Below are 25499 nucleotides of genomic sequence, written 5' to 3' on the forward strand. Positions count from 1 at the left end.
CACCCGTCGTCTTCAAATCCTGGGTTCGCCTCTGATAGTTGATAATGATGGACGACATCGGCGGAAGTTGATATTGGTGGGTGATGTAGTAGAATTAATGGATGAAATTGGTGAATTGTTGTAGAAATTTTTGATAGAAATCTTAGTGACGATATAAAGATTGTATTACAATTAAATCTTAATAAAGCGTATCTATTTAATCTCATTAAGTGGTTGAAATATTTTTTTAAAAAAATAAGCACTTAATTATTAAGATATGAATAAATAAAATTCAGACCTGAAAAATAAACGAACTTAATGATTGAGATTTGAATGATTAATATTAAGATCTTGATTAAGTGCAAAGAAATGAGGGGTCATTTGCACTTTTGCCCCTGTTTTGTGCTTGTCATTAAATTTTGCCCATCAAGACCAATTGTTTTTTTAGGGGCATAAGTTTATATTTTTGCATCATAATATCTCACAAGTAATGCGCTACTTTCATAAAAAAACGTATGGCCCACCGAGCATAAGTTTGATTGCTAAGGGCAATAATTAAAGACTAGGGCATTTGAATGATAAATGAGGCTTTAATTTAATTAATTCGTGAAAAAATATTTAAATAAATTCACGGATTTTTCTAACAGTCACCATCACTTCCCTTCCAAACAGATACCTTTGCACCTATTACTGGCTTAAATTTTCAGAGGTTTCGCCTCATTTTCAAATATTGAAAAAATAAAATACAACATTCTTCTTCCTAAAAGCAGGCAAAAATTTTCTATTTCTTCTCCTCTTTCTCTGCATCATTTTTTCAAGATAAAAAGTAAGTGCCGTGTGATGTATTCCGTTTGTTCAGTTTGTTAAAGTTGTGCAATTTCGATTATTAGTATAGCAGAATAATGTTTCATTCAATTTTGGAAGGAATTAACCCTTATCTTTGAGCAATTGTAAGGGGGATTAAATTCTTTAAAAAAACATAATTTTTTGTAGGCTCTGAATTTTATTTTATATTGTTATTTTTTTTTCTATTATGAAACTATATAAAATAATAAGAAGAGTAAAGTAGGGAGAAGAGAGAAACTTCTTATTCCTCTTGAGGGATATTTTCGAGTCAATTACAATGAAGGAAATCTTTTTATTTATAAGGAAAAACTGACTTGATCTCTAAGTATGGTTCCTAACTTTTCTCTCAAGGAATCTACATAATAGACATTCACTATAATACAAATATAAACAATTTCAAATTGTGAATTCGGACATAAAAGACATCTTCTTTAATATATTGTAAAGGTCAAATGATGACCGATATACTAGCTAGATCTGTTTTGACTGCAAGCTTCCTTCAATTCTATGAGCAAAACAGGACATGATAACATTACTGATTTTAGTTGTCCTGCATTATTAGTTTCAAATTTCTACTAACATTTTTTGGCAAAAAGCAATGAGAAAAAAGAACTTATATGTACATCATATCGACGTTTACGTTAAATTCTCCATCTATAAATTCCTCAAAACCATTAGTAGATGGTTGAAATATATTTTTAAAACCGCGATTTATGTCATCCCCGTAAGTAATAACTTCATTCATCGCTAGTACTGGACCACAATTGCGTGAAAGCATCTAATTGGAACATTGAATCGTTGCATCCAAAATTATTCTTTGAAAGATCTTGATTGCTTGTGTTCAGCTTGATATCCTGACGATTAAATTGATCTAACGAGAGCCACTCCGAAAATAATACTTTGGGTAAATTTTCTTTCGCAAATTCATTATTAGCATATACAAATTGATTTGTATCTGCTAATAATGAACCTTCTATGTGTTCAAATAAATCTATATTACTTGAATTTTGGGAAGCCGATTTCATGGAAAAAGGTGAAGATTCTCCATTTTCACTTGTATATATTCTAGCATGCCCTTCTTCACTTTCAGCCATTTTGGGCACTCTCTTCTTCAGATAAGAGTGTCAAATGGTTCTTTATCTCATTATCAGTTCTTCCGAATAAATGTTGTGCTATTTGAGACCACCTATACATATATCAACAAAATTAGCTAATGAAAATATGATTTGTACCGATGATTGAAATTTGAGCATGTTAATGATCCGTTCATTTATTAATTCAACTCATTTTGATCCGTCTAAATTTATTCAACTAAAAATTGGTTGATTTCCGCTAAGTATGTAACTTAAATAATTGACCAATGAGAAAATTTGTTAAATACATAAATATTTTTTTGGTTTTAATATGTTCTATATAACTATCATAAAAAAAGAAGAAGATATTTTTAAATAAGTTATGTTTGATAATTAAACAAATTGTATGAAAAAAATAAATTAATTAAAACTTAATAAGAATCGAGCGAGTTAAGTTATAATTAATTATTTAATCTATTTTGACTCAATCTATTTCATCTCAATTAACTTTTCACAAAGTAATATAATAATTTATTTATTAATTCAAATCATTTTGACCGATCAAATTTAGTCTAAGCCACTCATTTGCTACCCTAAAATTGTCAAAAAGAAAGAATCTTGACATAGTCTGATGTCTTATGAATTCAAAGAAATGGAAGGTAATGGGATATATAAATCATTGTCCAATTATATTAATTAACTCGTCATGAAAAATTTACAAGTCTCACTATTTGGAAAAAGTCAACTTCTGCTGTTTTTGTCAATTGTAGCCAAGTACTAATTAGGTGGACTATATATATATATATAGGAAGTCAACTTACAAGAATCATTAGTCCTTAATTTTATTGCTCGAAGTAATTTATAAATCATGTAAAGATTTTATGACATATTTATTGAACTATATAAGATTCTTACTTGTTGCCTAGCATGCCATGAAGGGTCAGGATTGTCTTTTCCTCTTCAGTGCTAAATGTCCCTCTCTTTAGGCCTGGCCTTAAATAATTAATCCACCTCAATCTGCAACTTTTTCCAGTCCTTTGCAACCCTAATTAAAAATATAAAAAAATGACTAACATAAATTAGAAGCAGATTTCGATTTTTTAAGTTAATGTAAAATAAAAAATGAGTTCACAATTAATTAATTCATAAATATTTTTTCAATTTTTTAGTACAAACATAAAATATAAATTGAGCCCCGTTTGGATGGGCTTAAAAAAGTAACTTTTATGTATGAAGTGCTTTTAGAACTTTAAAGTGCTGAAAGTTATTTTTATAAATAAGCAGTTGAGTGTTTAGATAAAAGTGCTTAAATGAGGAAAATTATGTGAATTTTAGGGTTAAAAGAATAAAAAGGGTAGTTTGGGAATTTAGTTAAAATATAAGGGATATAAAAGTAATTTCCATGGTCAAAGAAAATGACTTTAAGCACTTAGAAAAAAAAAAGTTAGGAATCCTAACTTTTCATTTTTGACTGACTTTAAGAACTTTCTGGCTTAAAGTTAGCATTAGACAAACACGTTCAAAAGCTGAAAAGGGGTTTTAAGTTGGTTTTGACCAACTTAAAGCCAATCCAAACAGGCTCAATGTCATTGAGTTTCCATGAACCATACCTTGCATGTCAACTATATAATTTAATTTAAAGAAGGTCTTAATTGATAAATATTTTTTTCTATATTTATATTGAGTTGAATTTCTATGTCATAACAGAAATTCTATTATTTGTTGACGTGTTGCAATCCTGTTTGTTCCTATAGATGTACCTTTGTCATAAGCAAAAGTTCTTCTGTTTTTTATTTTATTTTTCCCTTTTCAATAATTTTAATAAAATAAATACATTCAAAACTATATATATGTAATCATATGTACAATATCTTTATTTATTTATTAACATTCACGCGTCAAGTTAGAGGTTGGTATACTTCCTCCTTTCTAATTTTTATAACACTTTTTTTATAAAAAAAATGTTCTGAAAATTTTTATGTTTGAATTAAATTTAACTTTATTTTTCACTCTTAATTTTATTCTTTTACGACCATAATAATATCATGACATATGTTTAAAAATCAAAACAATAAATTTCTAAAGTCTTTGTTTAATTTCTTTCTTGAACTTCCCAGCTCAAACACCGTCATTTAAAATGAAATGAGGGAAGTGTGTGATGTATTATATTAGGATAGTTGTCCTACCTCTTGAATGAAATTATTTGTTAGATGAAGCATTAAAAATAGTCAAAGGGGCAGCCAATGATGCTAATTTTACTAGTAATAAGGATGTCATATAAAATAAATCTTGTATATCTTGATGCGTAATAGAAGTATAAAAGTTTTTAGAATGAAAAAACAGTCAACCATTTAATAAGAGGTAAAGAGAAAACTTTTGGTACCATAATCAGCAAAAACAAATTTCCCTTTTTACTATCGGGACTTAACACCCTGCATGCTCATGAGTAATGAATATTTGTAGCGTGAACAATATAAAGATGAGGTCAAATATCGAGTAAACAATGAATATTAAGTATTTCGTCAGTTCATTCTTAAAGTTATCAATGTTTGACTTGATATATTCTTAATTTATTTTTTATTATGTGATAAATGATTTCTTGATTTTTTAGAAATTGAACAAGTAAGAGTGAACATCTATTTTTAATATATCAGACAAGAAATAGTAATTAGCTAACCAGCATTGATTGGCACAGATGCCCAGCAGCGATGACCATGTTTGAAGATGTAATCTTTGAGCTTTTGGTCTTCATATGGAGACCATAATCCCCTCTTATGCGTTTGCTTTGTCTTTGATTTGTCCATTTGCTTGCATCCCATTTTCAAACAAATGAGAATTGAAGAGAATATATGTATATATGGCCTTGTGAGGGAGAGGGGACAAGGAAGGAAGACTTAATGGTGAGGATTTAAAGGGAGGATTAGTTGAAATTAATTAATTACTCATTTTTATAAACAAACCAAACTAAAAAAAAGTTAAAAAGGGATTTCCTCAACCGAAAGGGATAAAAAGGTGAAAAATTACTTTCCCGTTTCAATTTGTTTGGCTTATTCCTTTAGTCCATTTAAAAAAGAAAGACTTTTTCTTTTTCTAAGTTCAACTTTTCACATGTCGACATGTTTAATTTTAGTTTCTTGTTCTTCTATTTATGTTACTATCTACTGTTTCGTGTAGTTTCATTATAGGATTATTGTTTTTGTACTGTTCTGTTGTTTGTGTTATTTTTCATTGTCTCTTGTACTTTCATTACGTATTTTTTTCTAAATTGTTTGTCTTGAACCGAACGTCTATCAGAAACAACATCTCTACCTCACTTATGAGGTAAATAAATGTAAGATTTGCATATACTTTATCCTCTTTAGTCTCCACACTGTGGGACTACATGGGGTATGTTGTTGTAGACTCTTTTTTTTTTTACTTTTTAAAATTATGTATTAAGTTAAAATAGACCAAATAAATTAAAATAAGAGAATATTAAAATTTGTAGCTTAAAAAGGCTCCAGAAACCGTTAGTAGTGTATGTCAAGTAGGTTTAGGCCTCTGCTTAAATGACACAAGAATGGATTCTGTTGATTGCAGAATACACTTTTTGTCTTTACTGGTTCTAGCTAATTAAAATTCTTCAAAATCAATAACTATTCTATTAAGTATAAGGTACGTCTTGAAAGATATCGAGGATTTAGACGGGAATGTCCTGTGTATGCGGTTTGAAAAGCTATCTATTGATAGTAATAGTGCAGTTAGATGATGGCGTGGAGTCAAGTAGTGTTCCTTCTCTTAATAGAGTATTGAGAATATTCAATCCGTGATGGTATCATACAGGGAATGAAGAGCGGCGTTAGCTTTGAGAATTTTATACCAAGTTCACACAATAATATAGAGAAAATGAAATACATATTAAACGAGTCAATTAGATGACAAAAAACATGTACCTTCTATTTTAATTTATGTGATTTTTCTTAAGATAACGTCTCAAAAAAAATTATTTTTCTATAATGAGAAATAATTTAACTTTAAAACTTTTCTTTTACTTATAATAAATTGATGTATAATTCAAAAATATCTAAAATTTATTTTAAACGAAAAATTTTAAATGACTACAATCAAAAATTGTTTTGAATTTCATCTTTTGGAAAACAAAAAAAAAAAAAAAAAAAAAGAGAATTTTTATAGCCAAACGGGCATTGTTTCCTACTGATCGTCCAACACGCCCCAACCCACCCGGCCCCTATCACCATTACCCCCACATGCCACCCCAAGCCAGTGGCGGAGCTAGGGAGCGCAGGGGGATTCATTCAAACTTTTTTTATTGGAAAATTGTATATTGAATCCCCTTAAATATCTCATATGTATAACTTTTTCATTTTTGAATATATTTAATTAAAATTTTAATTCAATCGGTCACTGTTTACCCCACTCCACTCTTATAGTATTTAATTAGATTATATAAAATATTTTTAATATAACATTTTCTACTCATCGAACATAAGAAAATCACTTTTTATATTCCCTCTTTTCTTCTACCTTTCCTTCAAGTAAAACAATCATCCACGTTGAATAAATCTTAACCTAATTATATCTTAACATTTTTATAAACTTATTAATCTAGAAAACAATACAGAAAGGAGACATATTTTCTGTTTCCCTCGAGTATGATCAAGTCCTTTATTTTGACTGGTTCTAAATAACGTTAGGCGTGTTTTTAGTACGATGGAAAATGTCGTTTTTTTTAATTTTGTAAAATTTCTTTTTGAAAAATAAGTAATTTTGTAATTTACTTTTTAATGTTTGGAAAAGTAAACAGAAACTATTATTTCAAATGAAGCAGATTTTTTTGTTATTGGGAAAATATAAAATTGCTTTTCCATAGAAATAGAAGTAGAAAATTAATATCTTTAAGATAAAATTATTATTATTATTATTATTATTATTATAAATTTATATTTACTAAACCATCATTCATTAATTTTACACATATATATTTCAATTAAATACAAACTCTTTTTCCTTTTGGTTTCCACCATGTCTTTTCATTTTATTTTGTTTATTTTATCTCTTTCTTTTCACTTTTCTCTTTGAAATTTGTAATGCGCCGTAATAAGTAACAACATATATCATTAGTACAAACATGGATTGTGGTGCAGTGGTGAAATTATTTCACCCTTAATCAAATATTTCGGGTTTGAGCCCTAAATATGGAGAAAATCTTGTTGGAGCGCCACCTCCGAATAGGCCCTGCAATGCGTGACTTAGTTGGAGCTCCACGAGATCCGGACACGGGTGAAAAACCAAAAAAAAACATATATCATTGGTGAGTGTCCTGGCTATAATACTTTGTCAAGGTATATTGATCGAATGTTACATCTCCAGATTTGTTTTACTGATAACTCCATTAATGGAGATTAACAAGAGCTTGAAATCAGAGGAAGAAGAAAAGAAGAAAGAAGAGAAGAAGAAAGGAAGAGAAAGCTAAGAGAATATTTTGCTAAATCACTGTTAACATTGGATACTTTCTGAATTGATTTGTTACTGAAGAATTTAATCAAACACTTAGTTTGCAAGATTATTGAATTCGTTTCACTAGTCAGAAAGAGTAATCACATACAACGATGATTTACACCATATAAAATCACAGTCTAAATCATACCTTGTTACAGATTTGTTCCAACACTTTTTGGAGAAGAAATCTTCACTAGAATCTTCACAGGAACCTTTTAGGAATTGGAGAGGAAAGAAGAAAGAAGGAAGAAGCATTTCTTTTTTTTTTGAGAAAAGATGTGTTGTTTCTCTGAAGAGAAACCTTTTATAAACTTAAAGGGACACAACTTTTCAATTAGTTGTGTCTCTTCCTTTTAATTAATAAATAAATATATAATAATTATATATTAGTTATTTATTAGTATGGATCCGGTTTGACCCACATGGGTGATCCGATCCAATTTCCTTCATTTCCCACTCACACATAGTGGATCAAACTCTAATTCCTATTCTGTAACTTTCATACGATACGACTAGACCGTGTGACCAGTGCATACTTCGAGAGTTTCATTTCTATACATCTATTTGGAATATACAGCATCTCGATCAATGAAATTTAGAGTAGATTATAGTATGCAGTACCCTAGATCATTTATCATATTCATACTTCTCATCATCTCTTTTTTATAATTTTGAGTTCATCATTATGTACTTGTCTCATAAACAAACATAAAGGACGTCAATGAACATAATTGATGTGATAATATCCAATGATCGTCCTCATCTCATGAATCTCTTAATCCAACGCGATATGCTTTTCTAGAAATGTCCTGCCAGACCGAATCAAACATAATCTCTTGGCAACATACTAAGAAAGCAAACACCGAATTGAATCTCAAGAAACTGATTAAAGTCATTAGGGTACAATGTGAAAATTACTTATAATTTTCAGGGCTTCACACGATAGTAAGTAGAGACTAAACTTGTATCGCCCTTATGGGTCACTATATGCATACATGGTATGAAATATGTATCACAGTACTAACTCTTTTCTCATGAAGTGTATGTCTTTCATTAATAAATACTGTGCAGATGATAGTTGAGACAACTCATGTCTAACTTTGAGTTCACAAATCTACTCATCATTTTATTCTTCAGAACTCACATCTGACATCAAAAACAGACTAACTCATTTTAATCACATATGATTAAATACAATCTAACAAACGGCATTCTTATTATAAACTTTCAACTCTCTATTATCATCACTTCTAATAATAACTAATTTATAATTGTCTCATCTCTACTTGTCACTTAGACAATAAAGGTGATTGCTTGTGCGAATAGGCCAACCTTTTTGTCTGTTTGACATACTTTTTTATCCTCAGAATTTTATGTACATTACATAAAAAAATGATATATATATATATATATATATATATATATATATATATATATATATATGAACCAATACGAATAAAAATTAAGCGTAAATCAACATTAACTTCAATAATGTGAATTTACATGAACATGTTTGGGAAAGACAAATATAAATAAACTTGAAAGACATAAGCATCACATGTCTCTCATAAGCATCACATGTTATGGGTTTTGTTAAAAAATCTGCTATCATTTGATACATAGCTATATATTTCATGTTCACTTATTTTTGTGTTATCATGTCTCTTACAAAATTATACTTTATGTCAATATGTTTCATTTTTTCACGGTACCTTGGATCTTTTGTGTAGGCTATTGCAGCCTGACTATCACAACTGATTGTGACAGGTTCAACAACATTTTTATACATACCCAAGTGAACCAGAAAATGCTTAAGTCAAATAGCTTCTTGCACAGCAGATGAAAGTTCTACGAATTCAGCTTTCATAGTAGACAAGGCTATGCATGACTGCTTCTTTCTACTCCATGATATGGCGCCATTGTTAAGCAAGAATGCATATCCAAAGGTGAATTTTCTTTCATCTAAATATCCTCCCCAATCAGCATCAATGTACCTTTGAGTTGCAAATCATTTTCTTGATAACATAAGAAATAATCGACTGTACCTTTGAAATACCTTAATATCCTTTTAACTGCTTTAATTTCCAATGTTGTGGTCCTGGATCAGATTGATATCTACTAACTAATCCAAGGCATAACAAATATCCGGCTCAGTACACATCATAGCATACATAAGGCTTCCAACTGCATTGGCATAAGGAACTTTTCTCATTTGTTCTTTCTCATGTAGAGTCTGAGGGCACATCATTCGGTTCAAAGCTTCAATTTTAGAAAGTGGAGAATTTATGGGTTTGCAGTCTTGCATATTAAAGCATTCAAGAACTTTCTTAATGTAAGGTTCTTGTGAAAGAAATAACAATCTCTTCGAACGATCTCTTGAAATCTTAACTCCAAGAATATATGTTGCTTCACCCATATCTTTCATCTCAAAAGTAGATGATAACCACTCTTTTGTTTCTTTTATAAAATCAATGTCACTTACAGCTATTAATATGTCGTTTACATACAATGATAAGATCACAAACTTATCTTTGAATCTCTTGAAGTACACACAATGGTTTTCATGAATCATAACAAATCCATACGATATGATCGCATTATGACAATGTAAGTACCATCGTCTAGATGATTGTTTAAGGCCATAAATCGACCTTTGAAGTCAAAATATTTTATTTTCTTTGCCTTTTTCAAGAAACCTATAGGTTGTTCCATATAGATTTCTTCTTTTAGTTCTCTATTGAGAAATTGCAATTTTCACATTCATTTGATGCAATTCAAGATCCAACTTGGCCATTATAGACAAAATTAATCTTATTGAAGTAAAGCGTACAACAGGTGAAAAAGTTTTTTCATAATCAATTCCTTCTTGTTGTGTGTACCCTTTAGCTACTAGGTGAGCTTTGAATCTTTCGATACTATCATTTGCCTTACGCTTGATTTTGAGAATCCATTTATTTCCAATACCTATAGTTAGATCAATCAATTTTCATACTTGGTTAGATTTCATTGACTCCATCTCTTCATCCATTGCTTTTAACCATTTTTCTTTAGCGGAGCATGTAAGAGCCTCATTTATATTTCTTGGCTCTTCATCATCCGAAGTAACTATAAATGCTTCTCCTTAGATCTCAAATCGATGACGGAGAATTTGTGGACGACTTGTTCATCGAGGTTGAGATTGACAAATTGATTTATCAATTATAAGTTACTCCCACTCAAATCAGCAATATCAATTGAATTTGATTAAGACGGTGTATTTATGGAAAAGGAACTGATCCATTATCATTAAAATGACTTCCACTCAAATTCATTTGAACTTTGGCAGCGAAAATGGTCTGGTCCATAGTTTCATAAAGAGATAAGTCTTGACTTATCTCGCCCTGCTTAGAAAAATCATTCTCTATGAATGTAACATTACGTGACTCAATTTTAGTTACAATGCCACTATTTTGTTCACCTATGAACACATAACCCTTAGATTGTTTAGAGTATCTTATAAAGATACATTTTCTTCCCCTTGGACCTAATTTTCTGTATTGAGAAGAAGGATTATGAATAAAAGCAGCACAACCCCAAGGCTTCAATGCAGCAGTGAGCAAAGCATCACCCCAATAGGTGATTGACAATTTTGCTTGCACCATCATCGACCTAACCATTTCTAACAAGGCTTTATTTCGGCATTCCACAACACCATTTTGTTGTGGAGTATAAAGAGTAGTTAATTATCTTTAAATTTCCTTTTCTTCACATAATTGTTTGAACTCATCAGACAAATAATCTCTTCCTCGATCGGTTCTTAGAGCTTTTATTTTTTTATGTAATTGATTCTCAACTAAGTTCATAAACTTAATGAAGCAACTTAAAGGTGCATATTTGTGAGAAATTAGATATACATAACCAAATCGAGTAAAATCATCAATAAAAGTGATGAAGTGTAGCACCATGTCTTGCACTTACATTCATTGGACCACAGATGTCAGAATGAATTAATTGCAATGGAGTATCAACTCTTGTACCTTTCCCAAATGGTTTTCTTGCAGTTTTTCTGGCTAGGCAAGATTCACAAGTAGACTATTCTACTTTATCTATTGTGTCAAGCAAACCTTCCTTAGATAAGCGGTTCATTCTTTGCTGATCAATATGGTCAAGCCTAGCATGCCATGTATTTACATCATTCTCACAATTATAAAATGTAAATAAGGAAAAACTGATATTATTATCATCGAGACTTTGACAAATGTCCAATACAAAGAATCGATCATAAAAATAACTAGTTCCATATTTTTTTATTGTCCAAATACATATCCATACCATGTTCATGAAAGAATAAATTAAATTCTAACTTAATCAACATTCGAACAGAGACTAGATTATGACTTGATGGGGAAAATAACACATCATGTAGGAGCAGAGTTCGGCCACCATGCAATTCAAGTTTGCAGGTACCAATCCCTTTAACTTTCTCTCTAGAGTTATTTCCTACCTACACCCATTTGGATCCTCGTGGAATGCATCAGTAATCTACAAAAGCATCTCTTTTTGTTGCTATATGTCGGTGGCTCCTGAGTCTACAATCCACATAGGGAGTGACTCAGTTAAAAAAGTAGAACAAGAAACATTTACATCACTATGTAAATTATTCATAATGTCATGAACCTTTTTAGGCTCAGGACAATCACGAGCAAAGTGTCCCTTGTTTTTACAATTGTAGTACTTAAGCTTAGACATATTCCTATAAGTCTTTGGAGCAAAAATATTTTTCTCTCCTTATTGATTAATTTTAGGGTTATTTGAGACTTTCACATGTTGGAGCATCTTACCATTTTCTGAAAGTGTCATAGACACATTTAGAACTTCAAGAGTTTCATGCTCTTTCAGGACATAATTGGTTTACATGTTCCATATTTCACAGTTATCACTATTAAGCTTATCACCTTTGTTAAGCTTGGTAATAATATTTTTTACAACAGTTGACATACTGATTAAACAAGTATAAAGTAACGTGAGACAACTATATACAAATTATAGCCTAAATTCATATGCATAATTATTCTTAAAATAATTAACTATGTCAATATTCATTTCACATTAGGTTCAGATTCAAAAATTCACTAAGTTTCCAATTATCATCCAAATTCTAATATGTCATAAATCTAACGCAATCAATCATCTAAGAACCATTTATCTTAAATCACATAATTCAAGACTAAATATGCATAATTATATAACAATTATAGAAAAATTCAATTAAGAATGTAATTGCATAAATAATATAAATGTAAATTTATACAATTCATACATACAAATAATATACAGATTATCACTGTAATATTTCTTTGTGAACTGGAATAGATAAAATAAAATCTATATGCAAGTCTATAGTCAATTTATATCTTATAGGAAGCCAATGAGAATGACACGCAGTCTTTTTAACTATCAAGTCAATGCATTTATCCATAAAATGTTGGACCAATGATTTGTAAGATGTCGACTTTTTGAGATGTAACTTATGCCAAGATTTGTCAAGTTATTTCTTTTAAAAATCATCCGGCAGTGCAGATCGTAAAACCACGTATTTCTTCTCTGCGGTTAATAAACCCCCAGCCCACACAACTTCTTGAATTAACTCGTTAATTATTATTATATGTTTCACAAATCTTGTAAGATCATCATCTTGAACATTGAATTTTGACGAAAGATTAACCAAATTGTCAATCAAAGTTTTCACCGTATCCTTCTGTTGCTTTGTGGAAACTTGTCTGGGTGTCCTTATCATTACCATGTTTTTTATAACACATACAGAAATGATTAGGACTAACCACATAACAAAAGAATTATACAATAATTTGTATAATAGAAGTCTCATATATAATTTAAGAAGAAAACTTGATTACGATCTACTCTCAAAATTTATGATAATTAGATACTTATAATTTAAAATAATTTCCAAACTTATTTAGCAATAAGATGTGGACAATCATGTTCAACCATTCTTCGTCAAAACTTCACAAAGGAGAGACATACAACGAGTATTATTATTGTTGGAACGATACTACATACCACAAAGCACTAATCAAAGTAACAAGTCAAAACAAACACATCAAAAAATATTGTGTCTTGTCCATCAAAATGTATCTATCTACTCTCAAATTTTAGAACAATGGGATGCCAAAAATAAAAAAAATATTTGCCTAACTTTAAAAACACTACTTGAAGATATTTTTAAAAAAAAAAACTTCATTGTATTTTCTTTTTACTGTAGGATCATTATATTTTCAACTTATCTTAAACTTGAATGTCCACTTAGTGGACAAGGAAAGAGAAGATATCTCATTCAATTTTATTTTTTTTAGGAATAAAATCCAATGCAATTTAACAAAAGTCAAATCCACAACGATAAAACTGTGTATAAAGTTTCCTCCAAATCATTTGTTTTTCTTACGAAGGAGAAATAAAACAACTTTAAATTTTAAAAAACTCTTAAACATGCCGAAAGCTTTTCGTAAGAAAAAAAACGCATGGCGATAAAAAAAATATCACAGAATATAATATTCACATAATCAGAATTTTTCCAAAAATAAGACTAGGATAACAAACAACGCAGGCTCTGATACCAATGAAGAATCTAATCAAATACTTAATTTGCAGGATCATTGAATTCGTTTCACTAGTCAGAAAGTATAATCACATACAAAGACGAACTACATCATATAAAGCCACAGTCTAAAATCATACATTGTTACAGATTTTTTTCAACACTTTTCAAAGAAGAAATCTTCACTAGAATCTTCACAAGAACCTTTTAGGAATTGAGAGGGAAGAAGAAAGAAGAAAGAAGCGTTTCTTTTTTTTGAGAAAAGATGTGTTGTTTCTCTGAAGAGAAACCTTTTATAAACTTAAAGAGACACAATTTTTTAATTAGTTGTGTCTCTTCCTTTTAATTAATAAATAAATATATAATAATTATATATTAGTCATTTATTAGTATGGATCTGGGTTGACACACATGGGTTACCTGATTCAAATTCATTCAGAGGAGTACCAAGTGCAGAATTAATTTCATATACATACAACTGGTAGGAAACCATCCCAAAGTCCCTTGGAAACACTTGATGTTCACAAATAAGGCTAGGTCAAACGGAAAAACTTATTTCATCGATGTATCTACATGGGCATTTGAGTTCTGCAGACAAGTTAGCTAAATGGAGAATCAATATGAATCAGGATTGTGGGATGTATGGAACAAGTCCAAAGTAAAAATTGCCTTAGAACAGATTCTCAAAATGGTGTATACAAAATATATTCATGTTATCTAGCTAGAAAGAAATGTAAGACTATATGAGCAGAAGCAGAGAGACTCAAACAGTCTAGCCAGAGAAATAGCATGCAGTTGCAATGTTAGAGCCTCAGTGAAACTCAAACTGAGATGTATTTGTTTTGTGGTTCTTGAATTCTCTACTCGACGATTAAATACAAATGATTAATTACTAAAAAGAAAAATATCATAAAATTAATAATTCATCAATCAAAGTGAAGAAATAGTTCAAAAATTGATTTGTTGACACTTTATTTATTCTTGTTTATGTAAAAAACAAATTACCACTTTATAACAATTGTGTTGATGATTATAATGCATACTTCTTTAAGTATACTTGGCAGATCATCAAACATGATATTATTCAGGCAGTTCGGAGTTTCTTTACTACTGGAAAGATTCACAAAACTGTCAACTATACTCTAGTGTCACTGGTTCCAAAAGTAAATAGCCCCAACACAATGAAAGAATTCAGACCTGTTGTATGTTGCACAGTCTTATACAAGATTATTTCTAATATATTGGCTAAAAGACTACATGATGTTATACCTACTGTTATAAGTAAAAGTCAAGCTAGATTCATACCAGGGAGGAAAATATCTGATAATATTATGCTTGCTCATGAGCTAGTTAAGGCATATACTAGGAAGAATATGTCACCTAGATGTATGTTGAAAATTGATTTGCAAAGGCATATGACTCAGTGGAATGGAGGTATTCAGAACAGGTAATGAAGGAGTTAGGATTTCCTGCTATGTTCACACAGTGGGTAATGATCTATGTCAGAACAGTAAGTTATTCTATTGTGGTGTATGGAGCTAATTCCTAAGCTTTTGTAGCTGCTAAAGGACTAAGACAAGGAGATCCCATATCTTCTTTTTTATTTGTCATAGCAATAGAGTATCTCAGCAGGTCTCTAAATGGACTTAAGGAGGTTAAGACATTCAAATTCCATCCAAAATGCTCAAAGTTAGGAATTACACATTTACGTTTTGCAGATGATCTTCTTATCTTTTCCAGGGGTGATTTGAATTCTATTAAGGCCCTCCACCAGTGTTTCTCACAATTGTCTCAAGCTTCAGGGCTTCAAGCAAATCTTAACAAGAGCTCTATTTATTTTGGAGGGGTGACACAAGAGGATAGGCAACTAATTGTGCAGCAACTTGGATACTCAGTAGGGGAACTACTTTTTAAGTATCTTGGGATCCCACTGTCTACAAAGAAACTATCAACACTTCAAAGGTACCCTCTTATAGAGAAGATAATGGCTAGAATCAACTCCTGGACAATAAGAAAGATGTCTAATGCTGGAAGAACTCAATTAGTTCAGACTGTGTTATTTGAAGTTCAATCATATTGGGCACAGTTGTTCATTATACCTACAAAGGTAATCAAGTTAATTGAAAGACTATGTAGGAGTTATTTGTGGTCTGGGAGGGCCAAATAACTAAGAAAGCTCTAGTGTCATGGGATAGAGATTGTTGTCCAAAATCTGCTGGTGGTATGGGACTGATTAATATGCAAGTTTGGAACAAAGCAGCAGTGACAAAGATATGTTGGGATCTTGCAAGCAAAGATGATAAGCTGTGGATAAAATAGATACACAATTATTACATAAAAGATCAAAACATATGGCAATTACCAAAACAAGCTAGCTGGATGGTTAGAAAAGTTATGGAGACCAAGAATGTGGTTGATCAAATGCAGCTGCTTGGACACAGAAAAGATAGTTTGATCAGACCTTGTTACTTCCACATGATAGGAGAACAACCAAGAATGGAATGGAAATGTCTTATGTTCAAGAATGCAGCTCAATCTAAAGCCTATTTTACTATGTGGCTTATGTTTCACAAAAGATTAGCAACTATTGATAGATTAGCTCAATGGGGAATAGGAGTGCCTCAAGTATGTGTACTATGTAAGACTACAAATGAGGCTATAGAGCACTTGTTTGTACAATGCCAATTTGGACAAAGTTTATGGAACAGACTACTCGAATAGAGTCATAACCAGAGATGGAGCATACATCATGGGAAAGGGAAGTCATCAGCAACACAAATATTCAAGATTATATTGGCTGAATGCATCTATGGTTTATGGATTGAGAGAAATAGTTGAATCTTTGTGAAGAAGAGTAGCAATATAGATTACATAGCAAAAGAGATAGCTTATACTACTATTGTTAGATCAAATTTCAACTTAAGGACTGTTTTGAATAGTTTTAAATTTTGAGCAATAAGTATGGTAGAGCTCTAGTTTATTGAGTGATTCATTTGAGAACAAAGTATGCTGTGATGGATGCTTACTTGTAATGATTTGCTCTTGGTAATTAAATAATAAAGTTAGTTACCAAAAAAAACAATGGTGCATAAATCTTAATCGGGAAGATTACTTTTTTCCGTGGTAATCCTTCGTTAGTACGGCACACACCTTTTTGTTTGTTTTGAAACCATTTGTTTGGGCGATTCATATCGAGGTCGAAATGAGATCGGGTGGAACAATTTATACCAATTGACAACATCTAAATTGGTAGAGAATGAATGGCAGTTTTGGTGGTCTTCAACTTTTGTCAAAGGGCATGGTCCTAAAGGCCTAAAGTATCTGGGCTTCCATTATTTGCATCGAGTTTTGGGAAGCTTTCATCAGTCAACTATTGAGAAAATTTCGTAAATAGCACTATCAACACTCATTATTATAAAATATAGCAAACTTTGCTATATTTCAAAACATAGCAACACTTGTTTCAAAATATATATATTCGCGTGCATATAATATCTCATCCTAACTAAAATCGTGCAAATGAAGTATCAGAGTATTATTGTATGGGTCTGTATTTGTAGTTAACTGTATATATATTATATGTGTGATATATGTATGGGCAATTAAGATTTCTAAATACAAAGATACATGTACAAGTATAAATATGCTATAAAATTACATAATCTCGCTAGTTATGAGCATTGTTTTTCTTTCGTTTCTTCTTAATTTTGTATAGCCTCAAGGATGCCTAAACCTATCCATTGAAACCTAGATCTCTAAAAAGGGAATTGGATTGGTTTAGAAGAAAGTTATTCACATAGCACTATCTAGATGAATGTCTTGCTTCACTTTTTAGTGATCACAGAAACAGCTTATCTATCCTCACAAGTAGGTGTACACACATGCCGTTGTTACATAGTAATGATCACTTCAACCAAGTCTAGAAAGTAGCTGTTTTCGGTATTCAAAGCTATACAAGCTGCAAAATTTCGGCATTCCATAATGAAACATTTGAAAATCACAGGCCTGAAACAAAATTGTCTCGCACGGGAGACTAGAAGAAACTAGAATATCTACTTCTCTTCTTTTTGCCCTCATGAACACAAACTCTTATCAAGACAATAAGACGAGAACAGCACCACTTTCATCAGTGATTCACCGAAGAAAGATCACTTACAATTGCTACTTCTGAGAGCCTCTCGGAACGAAAGAAACCTAGCACAGCCCTAAGTCAATATTCAACAAGCAAGTACACAAAAATATGTCAATATTGTACACTGCAAAGTTGCAAGTTAACATGCGTTCATATCGTACCCATCTTTGTGGACATGCAAAAGAAGCCAATTTAACACATAATCAGATGAGTGTCATCTATCCGCCTATTGTAGAAAAGTGAATCAAGTCATGGATTAGGCCTCAGTCACCCTCAAACTATGGGAACCCAACCAAATCAACTTGATGCCATTTTTATCCCCGAGGAGCACTTGAAATGTCCATCTACTATTCTATTGATGGATCATGTTGAACTGGAATCTGGAAAGCTGTTGAGGAATTGTAGATATTACAGGTCCATATCTCTGCCATGAGTTAGGAGAGCATCAGTATGATGAGAGAGAATTAGGAAGATGGTTACATATATAAATAGTACTCCCTGGCACTTGAAAGATTACACTAGATGACACAATCCCGAAAGGACCCTTTGATCACAGTTCTTATATGCAAACTTACTTGAAAGAACAGAAAAGGAGGCAACAGAGAAACCATAAATCATTCTGTACCTGAACATTGTCATAAAGTTCAAACAATGGCACAGCAAGAAGTTTTAGATTTTTGGGGACTGCAAAGTACTCTCTTTCAGATAAGTGAACAAGGTAGAGCTTCTTACACTCCTGCAGGACATTCAAAGAGCCAACTAAATCAGGTAAATATGAAACAAGGATAGATCAGCCATTCATGAAACAACGGGATAGATCAGTCGATCAGAAAAACTTTGCACTACTGTACCTTAGGTTTTGTTATGTGTGGTGGACAGTATGGATACATTATGGTTTCAAAGTTCGGCCTCCACCAGGTGGCAACGCAATCACCTATCTGCATTGACAAATGCCACATCATATGAAGATGTATTTACTTATTGAGAGAGAGAGAGAGAGAGAGAGAGAGAGAGAGTAATTACTTATAAAAGAACAAATAAAGCAATTAAAACTAAGTAATAATTGGGCAGGTTGGGTTTTGACACGCTTTTTATCCCATTTCAGCCCAAGTAACTTTTGTTCGGGTTATTTATTAACTTGGTCCATTTTAACACGGCCGAGTTTAGCCTAACCCGCCCATTTGACACCTATACATTCAACCATACAAATTGTACTTCAAAATTAACCATGTGGCGAACTTTCACTTTATACCATAAAAAGATGTCCAATCCTCCTTTCTTTTATCACTATTTCCATACAACATAAAGTGTGCCAAATACCTCCATACCCCTATATCTCCTATACAAAGGAAAAAAACAACTATGTTTCAATTTGTTTGTCTTAGTTTGACTTGGCACGGAAATTAGGAAAGTCAAAAAGACTTTTAAATATTGTGGTCTTAAACTAAAGATGTGTATAATGTACCAAAATGTCTTGTAATCTTGTGGCCTTAAACATGTCATGTGGGATGTTGAAATTAAAGAGTTTCCAAAGTAGGAAAGAGACATTCTTTTTTAGATAGACTAAAAAGGAAAGTAAGACAAAACAAATTGAAACAGAGGGAATATTAAACAGTGTAACAGGCACCAAATTACCTGCCAATCTGGCTGAAGGGTAGGAGAATTAGCTGCAAGTTTGCTGGAGAGTTTCCTTTTCAAACCCTCGATTTCTGCAAATAACCAAAGAGAGAGAGAAGAGAAACATAGAAACTTAGCAAGAAACTCACAACTTAACAAAAAAAACAAAGAGAAAGTATGATAAGAATTTAATTTTTAATTTTTTTTTAAGAATCAATGTGTCACAAATAAAGACAAGAACATACCATTTTCTCCTGGCTTTAGGCGTCCACCTGGAAGTTTGCAAAATGTGTTCCCAATTTGCAGAAGAAGAATGTGAGGATGATTATGTTCTTGTACCTGTGAATTTTACATACAACTAGTGATACCTAAATATTTGATAATCATGAGTGTCATCTGATAAAACAAACTTCTCCAATCTGGTTGATTTATGTGCCAAAACTAATAATTTCACATATCTTCTATACTGTATCACTTTGCCATGTATCTCTACAAAATCTATATGAAATGTAAAAACTGCACAACGTCAAATTTTCAATAGTAAGAGCAATTTTTTTTCATATTTGGAGGAAAAGAAAGCAGCCGATAAGTCGTCTTAAATTCTTGATTTGATGAGCGTATGTATTCATTCTTTTCCCATCACAAAATCCTGAGACCTGCTAATAGTACCTCAATCTGTTTCCTCCCCTTCCATTAATAAATCTTGAGACCTGCTAAAACTATCTCTATGAAGGAAATAGCATCAATCAGCCACAGTCTCAACAAGGAAATAACTACTCAAAAAGTGAGTCACTACTCACTACCAAGTGAAGAAAAGGCTTGACCAATGAAAAGGTGTACTCAAGCCATCTGTCCAACATATTTCTTATTCAAACCAACTCACATGGTTCACGAAGGCCAGAAAGATGCTATTTGCTGCTATTCTATCTATTTAAGCTCCAGTTCTACCAACTGTACAAAAATACGCAAGAAGTATGGGATAACTCTCTAAATCACTCAAGTATCCTCAATTCTGAAATAGTTAGGTTACATTCTATAAATCCGAATGTATCACTCTTCTCTACTAAGGAGGTTCTTCTAAAACTCAATTTATCACTGCACTGACATGCAAAACTATAACTAGACTAAGAATATCAAGATAACACTGAACCAACTGTGAATGTAATAAAAACTTAACCTTAATCCCAACTAAATGAGTGATTTATAGATCCTTTACTTCCTTCATGTTTTAACTAATCAACCTTGATTTCAGGAGATCGTCTTTTGCAGCAATTTCTATTCTCTACATTAATAACTTCAATCATCATAGTATTGCATCCACAGGCACAGGCCCCAAGTCTACTTTAGGACATGTTGAAACTATTTCAGGTGATATTCTTTCATTAATCCTCTATATGTGTCACTTGCATCCTCTATTTGACTGAACATTTCTAACCTAGTCCAGTTTTGTATAACCACATATCTATCTTTAAAACAACATCATATCCAATGTAGTCCCACAAGTGGGGTCTAGGGAGGGTGGAGTGTACGCAAACCCTGCCCCTACCTTTGTGAGGGTAGAGAGGTTGTTTCTGATAAACCCTCGGCTCAAGAAAATCGTTTTCCAGGACAAGTTTGGAAAAAAATGCACGATTAAAAAAGATATGATGAAAATATTGAATAACGAAAAGTAATGACAGTAAAAAAGCAAAGATAACTAAAGTAAAAAAACAACAAAAGGAATAAAATTGAAGAATAAGCTGCTGCTAGCATAATAATAGTCACACATCTATTTTAACATCCACGTTAATATGACATTCACCAAGAAGATATTCTAGGACTTAGAGGCCCAAAAGTCAATACCATACACATTGATAGTTCAAGCCCCTTCTTAATAATCAGATTCCTCTTCTTGTTTTGTCTAATTTTCTGACTCAAGCACTCATCATAAAGCTGCAACAAAATCTTCATGCCAAACTTGTGGCCCATTGAAAAATTAACCTTGACTTCGAAATTCAGCATAAGCAAATATGCTATCATATGCTTTCTCCTGGTTAGTTAACATCAGATGGAGCTTCTTCCTCCTTCCTAGAAATTCCATACATATCTTCTAAACTAAACGATAGCATGCAGAGATACAAGTACAATCCAACAACTTTGCAAACTTTGGCAAGTCATAATATCAGAGAGGGGAAAAATCAGCTAACCCTAATTATAGATGAGCTAACCAACACAATACTAGATGAAATCTCGTAGCGTATGCCATTTTCTGGTTATGTTGTGCTAATTGATGAAAGTCATGAAACCAAGGGAGGTGCCAACCAAAAATGCTTGAACTAGAGAGAAGTACTTTAGGGAGTAAGGGGTCGTTTGATTTGCAGAATAGGATAAAGTAGTTATAGTATAAAACTATACAATGTTTATTCCTCTGTTTGGTTACTATTTTCTTTCTTGGTAAAACTAATCATTGTATAACAACTTACACACGAATCATTGTTTTATTTTATACCATCTCATATGTGGGATAAGCATTACATTGATTAGTTATACTTGAATAATAAACAAATTGACAAAAAATTCCTTCTTTCCAATGTTATTTTAGTACCTTGGTCATTTCTCTATCTTCAAGGACCAAGAGTATAATTGGAAACAAAGATTTATCTAACTTAAAACCAAACACATGATTTAAATTATACACTGTATATCTCATTTTCAATGCAATGAACCAAATGCCTGATAAAAAATAAGCTTTGCATGACAATCCCTACATCACTAATCTTTACATTATTAAACCATGTATTATAATCATTGCCCAACTTGTTTTTAAATCAAACGATTCCTAAGGACTTTAGGATAAGTGGGAGTAAAACTGATAAATGCGCACCAAGGTTAGTCCACAATCAACATTGAGAAGAGCGAAGATGAGGTCAAGACTAGACGAGATAGTGGTATCAAAATGCAAATAATTTAGATATACTTTCAAGAGAATGGAATGATAGATGAAGATGTGTGCATGCCATTGAACCTTTTGGAATTCAAATGGCTATTAGACAGGAAAGGGAAGCCACAAAATGAGTATCGGTTTGTTCCTTTTTCTTTTCAACTCGTGACATCTTTTTCATTTTGTCTAATAGCCATAGAAAACTCTAAAAGTCCATCAATATACTTATATTTACTAATAAATTCATCACCCACTTTCTTAAATTTTGAAAAAGGTGGCATTGATCATCAAAATAAGCATGTGATGATTCATCTCATCTCTGATCTCATTATTCTTTCCAACATACTTTCTTAACTCTTCCCTAACAGGTTTCGGGCATGTTGTACAAGTTTTGACATTACCTCAGTAATGTATTACAAGAACAGCAACAACATACCTAGTGTGATCCCATAAATTGGGTCCGGGGAGGGTGAGGTGCACGCAAACCTCACTCCTACCTTGGGTAAGGTAAAGAAGTTTTTTATAAGACCCTCAACTCGAAAAAAGCATTTACAAACAGGTTTGAGAAATACAAGAGTGAAAAGCTATGTTGAACTAAAGAAGAGTAAAGTATTGACAAGTGACAACAAAAAATAGTAGAGACAACCAACGAAAAAAGGAATAACAGTTATAAAATAGAGGAATAAGATAATACTAACACAACAGTAGTGAGACTGATAAGGGGAAGGGAAGCAAATATAGTGTTCTAAACCAACGCCAAGCTCACCCACAAAAAAGAGAAATATCATTCAACTACTTACTAACCTTCTAAGCCTCTAACTTAATCATCGACCTATCTAGTACTCTGTCCTGGGTGAGCTGAAGATGTGTCGTGTCATGTCTAATCATCTCTCCATAATTCTTCTTCGGCCTATCTCTACCGCTCAAATCTATCACTGTCGCTCTCACACCTCATCACTGAGGCATCTATGCTCCTCTTTACATGTACGAACCATCTCAATCTCGTTCCCCATATCTTGTCCACCACAGAGGTCACTCCACCTTGCCCCGAATATCCTCCTTACTAAAGTTATCTCTTCTAGTAATGTTTGTAAGAATTAATAGCCATAACTTTTTTTTAAAAAAGGGCAGATTAGATGAAAAACAGCCACTTGAGCTTCAGGGAATTCAGTTGAAACTTCAGGAGATTCTCCTAAAATCATTCTCTCACATTGCCTGTTGAGATTCACATCTAGGTGCATTGTAAACAAAACTTGTCTGCTTTATAAGTGATAGCTAACAAATTAGCAACAAATTGCAGCACACAGAACATAAGTCAGCATGTAGGACATTACCAGACATGTACATCCACCCCAAGGTTTTTTCTTCTTCTTCTTCTTTTTTTAGGGGGAGGGGGAGTTAGGGACTTCGGGAAAAAAAAGAGTAATATCAAAAAATAGTGAATATACAGCTAAGGCGATTTAGAAGCAGCATTAAAAATTGAGATGAAGGATGGAGAAACATACCAAGAGAATTCCTTCAACACTTGTCCTTACACCCTCCTTCATGTAGCTGCAAACAATACCTTATCTTAGATGTTTGTTAGTAAAAAAAGGTAGAACACCTTGAGTATTAGAGAACCTTAGTACCAGTTTAGACATGAATACTAAAAGTATTTTTGCAAATGCTTAAGTGTGATACTAAAATATTGAGCCGAATGTCTATCGAAAACAACCTATATCTCTATATTTACGAGGTAGGGGTAAGGTTTCCATTCCCTCTACACTCCTCAAATCCCGAGTTTACACACTGTTGTTGTTGATGATGATGTGTTTTAAGTGAAATACTGGTCCATTCACAAATCTACAACTTTCACAAAACCATCTTTTCTAAGTGAAATTCATGTTCAAAAATAACTTCCACTTGCAACACTCTTTTTTTTCAAGTTCAACTCAAATATTCCGAACATTAAGTCTTTTAAACGGAAATACCACCCAAGACAAGTCCCAAAAGGGTTTAATCTAGGGTTTTAAAGGATCTCTTAGTTCAAGTACAAAGACTAGAAAAATTTCAAAGATAAAAGAAATGTTAAACGTACTTGACTTTCATACGAGCAAGGCGATCGGCAACGGATGAATCCTTCTCCATTTTAGGTTCTTTTGTGCCAAATGTATAGCTAGAGAGTGGGTATGTGTTCACCATGGCTGACGTGACCATTTTTATCTATTCAGACGCTTCTTTGGAGGCAAACGGCGAGAAGGAAACTCCGACGACGGCTCGCCGGTGCGGTGATACTAGTTTCTTCTTTCTTCGGTTTTTTCTTTTTTTCCCCTATTCATGCCTTGATTTGGCTTTAATTGATGCTTCTGGACTTTTGCGTCCTTTTTTTATTTTTATGTGACAAAGACATGTAGAAACTAAACTAGGGTTAAATTGTCATTTACAAAATCTAAATTATTTGAGATTTTTATTATTTTTAAATTTACTTGATATTATAAAGTTATGCAATAAATTATGTAAGGATTCTATTATCTCATAAACTTAATAATTAAGATTGCATTATTTTTTATACTTAATTTGTTGTGTTTATTAAAATAACTGTTGAAAAAATACGGATTAACACAAAAATATATATGGTTAAAATAGTAGAAATAAAATGGGAAAATAATAACAACAAACAACAACAACATACCCAGTGGGATCCCACAAGTGGGGTCTGGGAGAGTAGGGTGTACGCAGACCTTACCACTACCTCATAGAGATAGAGAGGTTGTATCCGAAAGAACCTCGACTCAAAAGACACATTCCAAGGTATAAGTAAAAATAAATAAGTAAATAAATACATAAGTAAAATAAATA

At 32.1% G+C, this 25499-nt stretch overlaps 1 protein-coding gene and 1 pseudogene across 1 annotated transcript; both read right to left on the reverse strand.

Moving 5' to 3' along the window:
- Positions 1 to 1323: 1323 nt before the first annotated feature.
- On the reverse strand, positions 1324 to 4717 carry LOC129885097 (transcription factor LAF1-like; annotated as a pseudogene).
- A 13162-nt stretch (positions 4718 to 17879) lies between these two features.
- Positions 17880 to 25015, reverse strand: LOC129887610 (pre-mRNA cleavage factor Im 25 kDa subunit 2-like). The gene is made up of 7 exons (XM_055962773.1): positions 24739 to 25015; positions 24167 to 24212; positions 19987 to 20080; positions 19760 to 19833; positions 18976 to 19062; positions 18750 to 18860; positions 17880 to 18548 (listed from the first exon to the last, which is right to left on the reverse strand). Exons 1-7 carry the CDS (start codon positions 24855 to 24857, stop codon positions 18477 to 18479), a joined length of 603 nt encoding a protein of 200 aa, XP_055818748.1. The 5' UTR covers positions 24858 to 25015; the 3' UTR covers positions 17880 to 18476.
- Between the last annotated feature and the right edge of the window lie 484 nt (positions 25016 to 25499).

This window comes from Solanum dulcamara, chromosome 4 (genome assembly GCF_947179165.1).
Source record: "Solanum dulcamara chromosome 4, daSolDulc1.2, whole genome shotgun sequence".
NCBI classification, from domain to species: domain Eukaryota; kingdom Viridiplantae; phylum Streptophyta; class Magnoliopsida; order Solanales; family Solanaceae; genus Solanum; species Solanum dulcamara.

Bases quoted from the DNA above. Each gene is read 5' to 3' on its own strand.
- LOC129887610 (XM_055962773.1), bottom strand. From the start codon at position 24,857: ATGGTCACGTCAGCCATGGTGAACACATACCCACTCTCTAGCTATACA. The intron at 19,834-19,986 runs GTATGTTCTTGT...GGTTATTTGCAG, and splicing joins CCTAAAGCCAGGAGAAAATG to AAATCGAGGGTTTGAAAAGG. The intron at 19,063-19,759 runs GTAATTTGGTGC...TTGTCAATGCAG, and splicing joins CCCTTCAGCCAGATTGGCAG to ATAGGTGATTGCGTTGCCAC.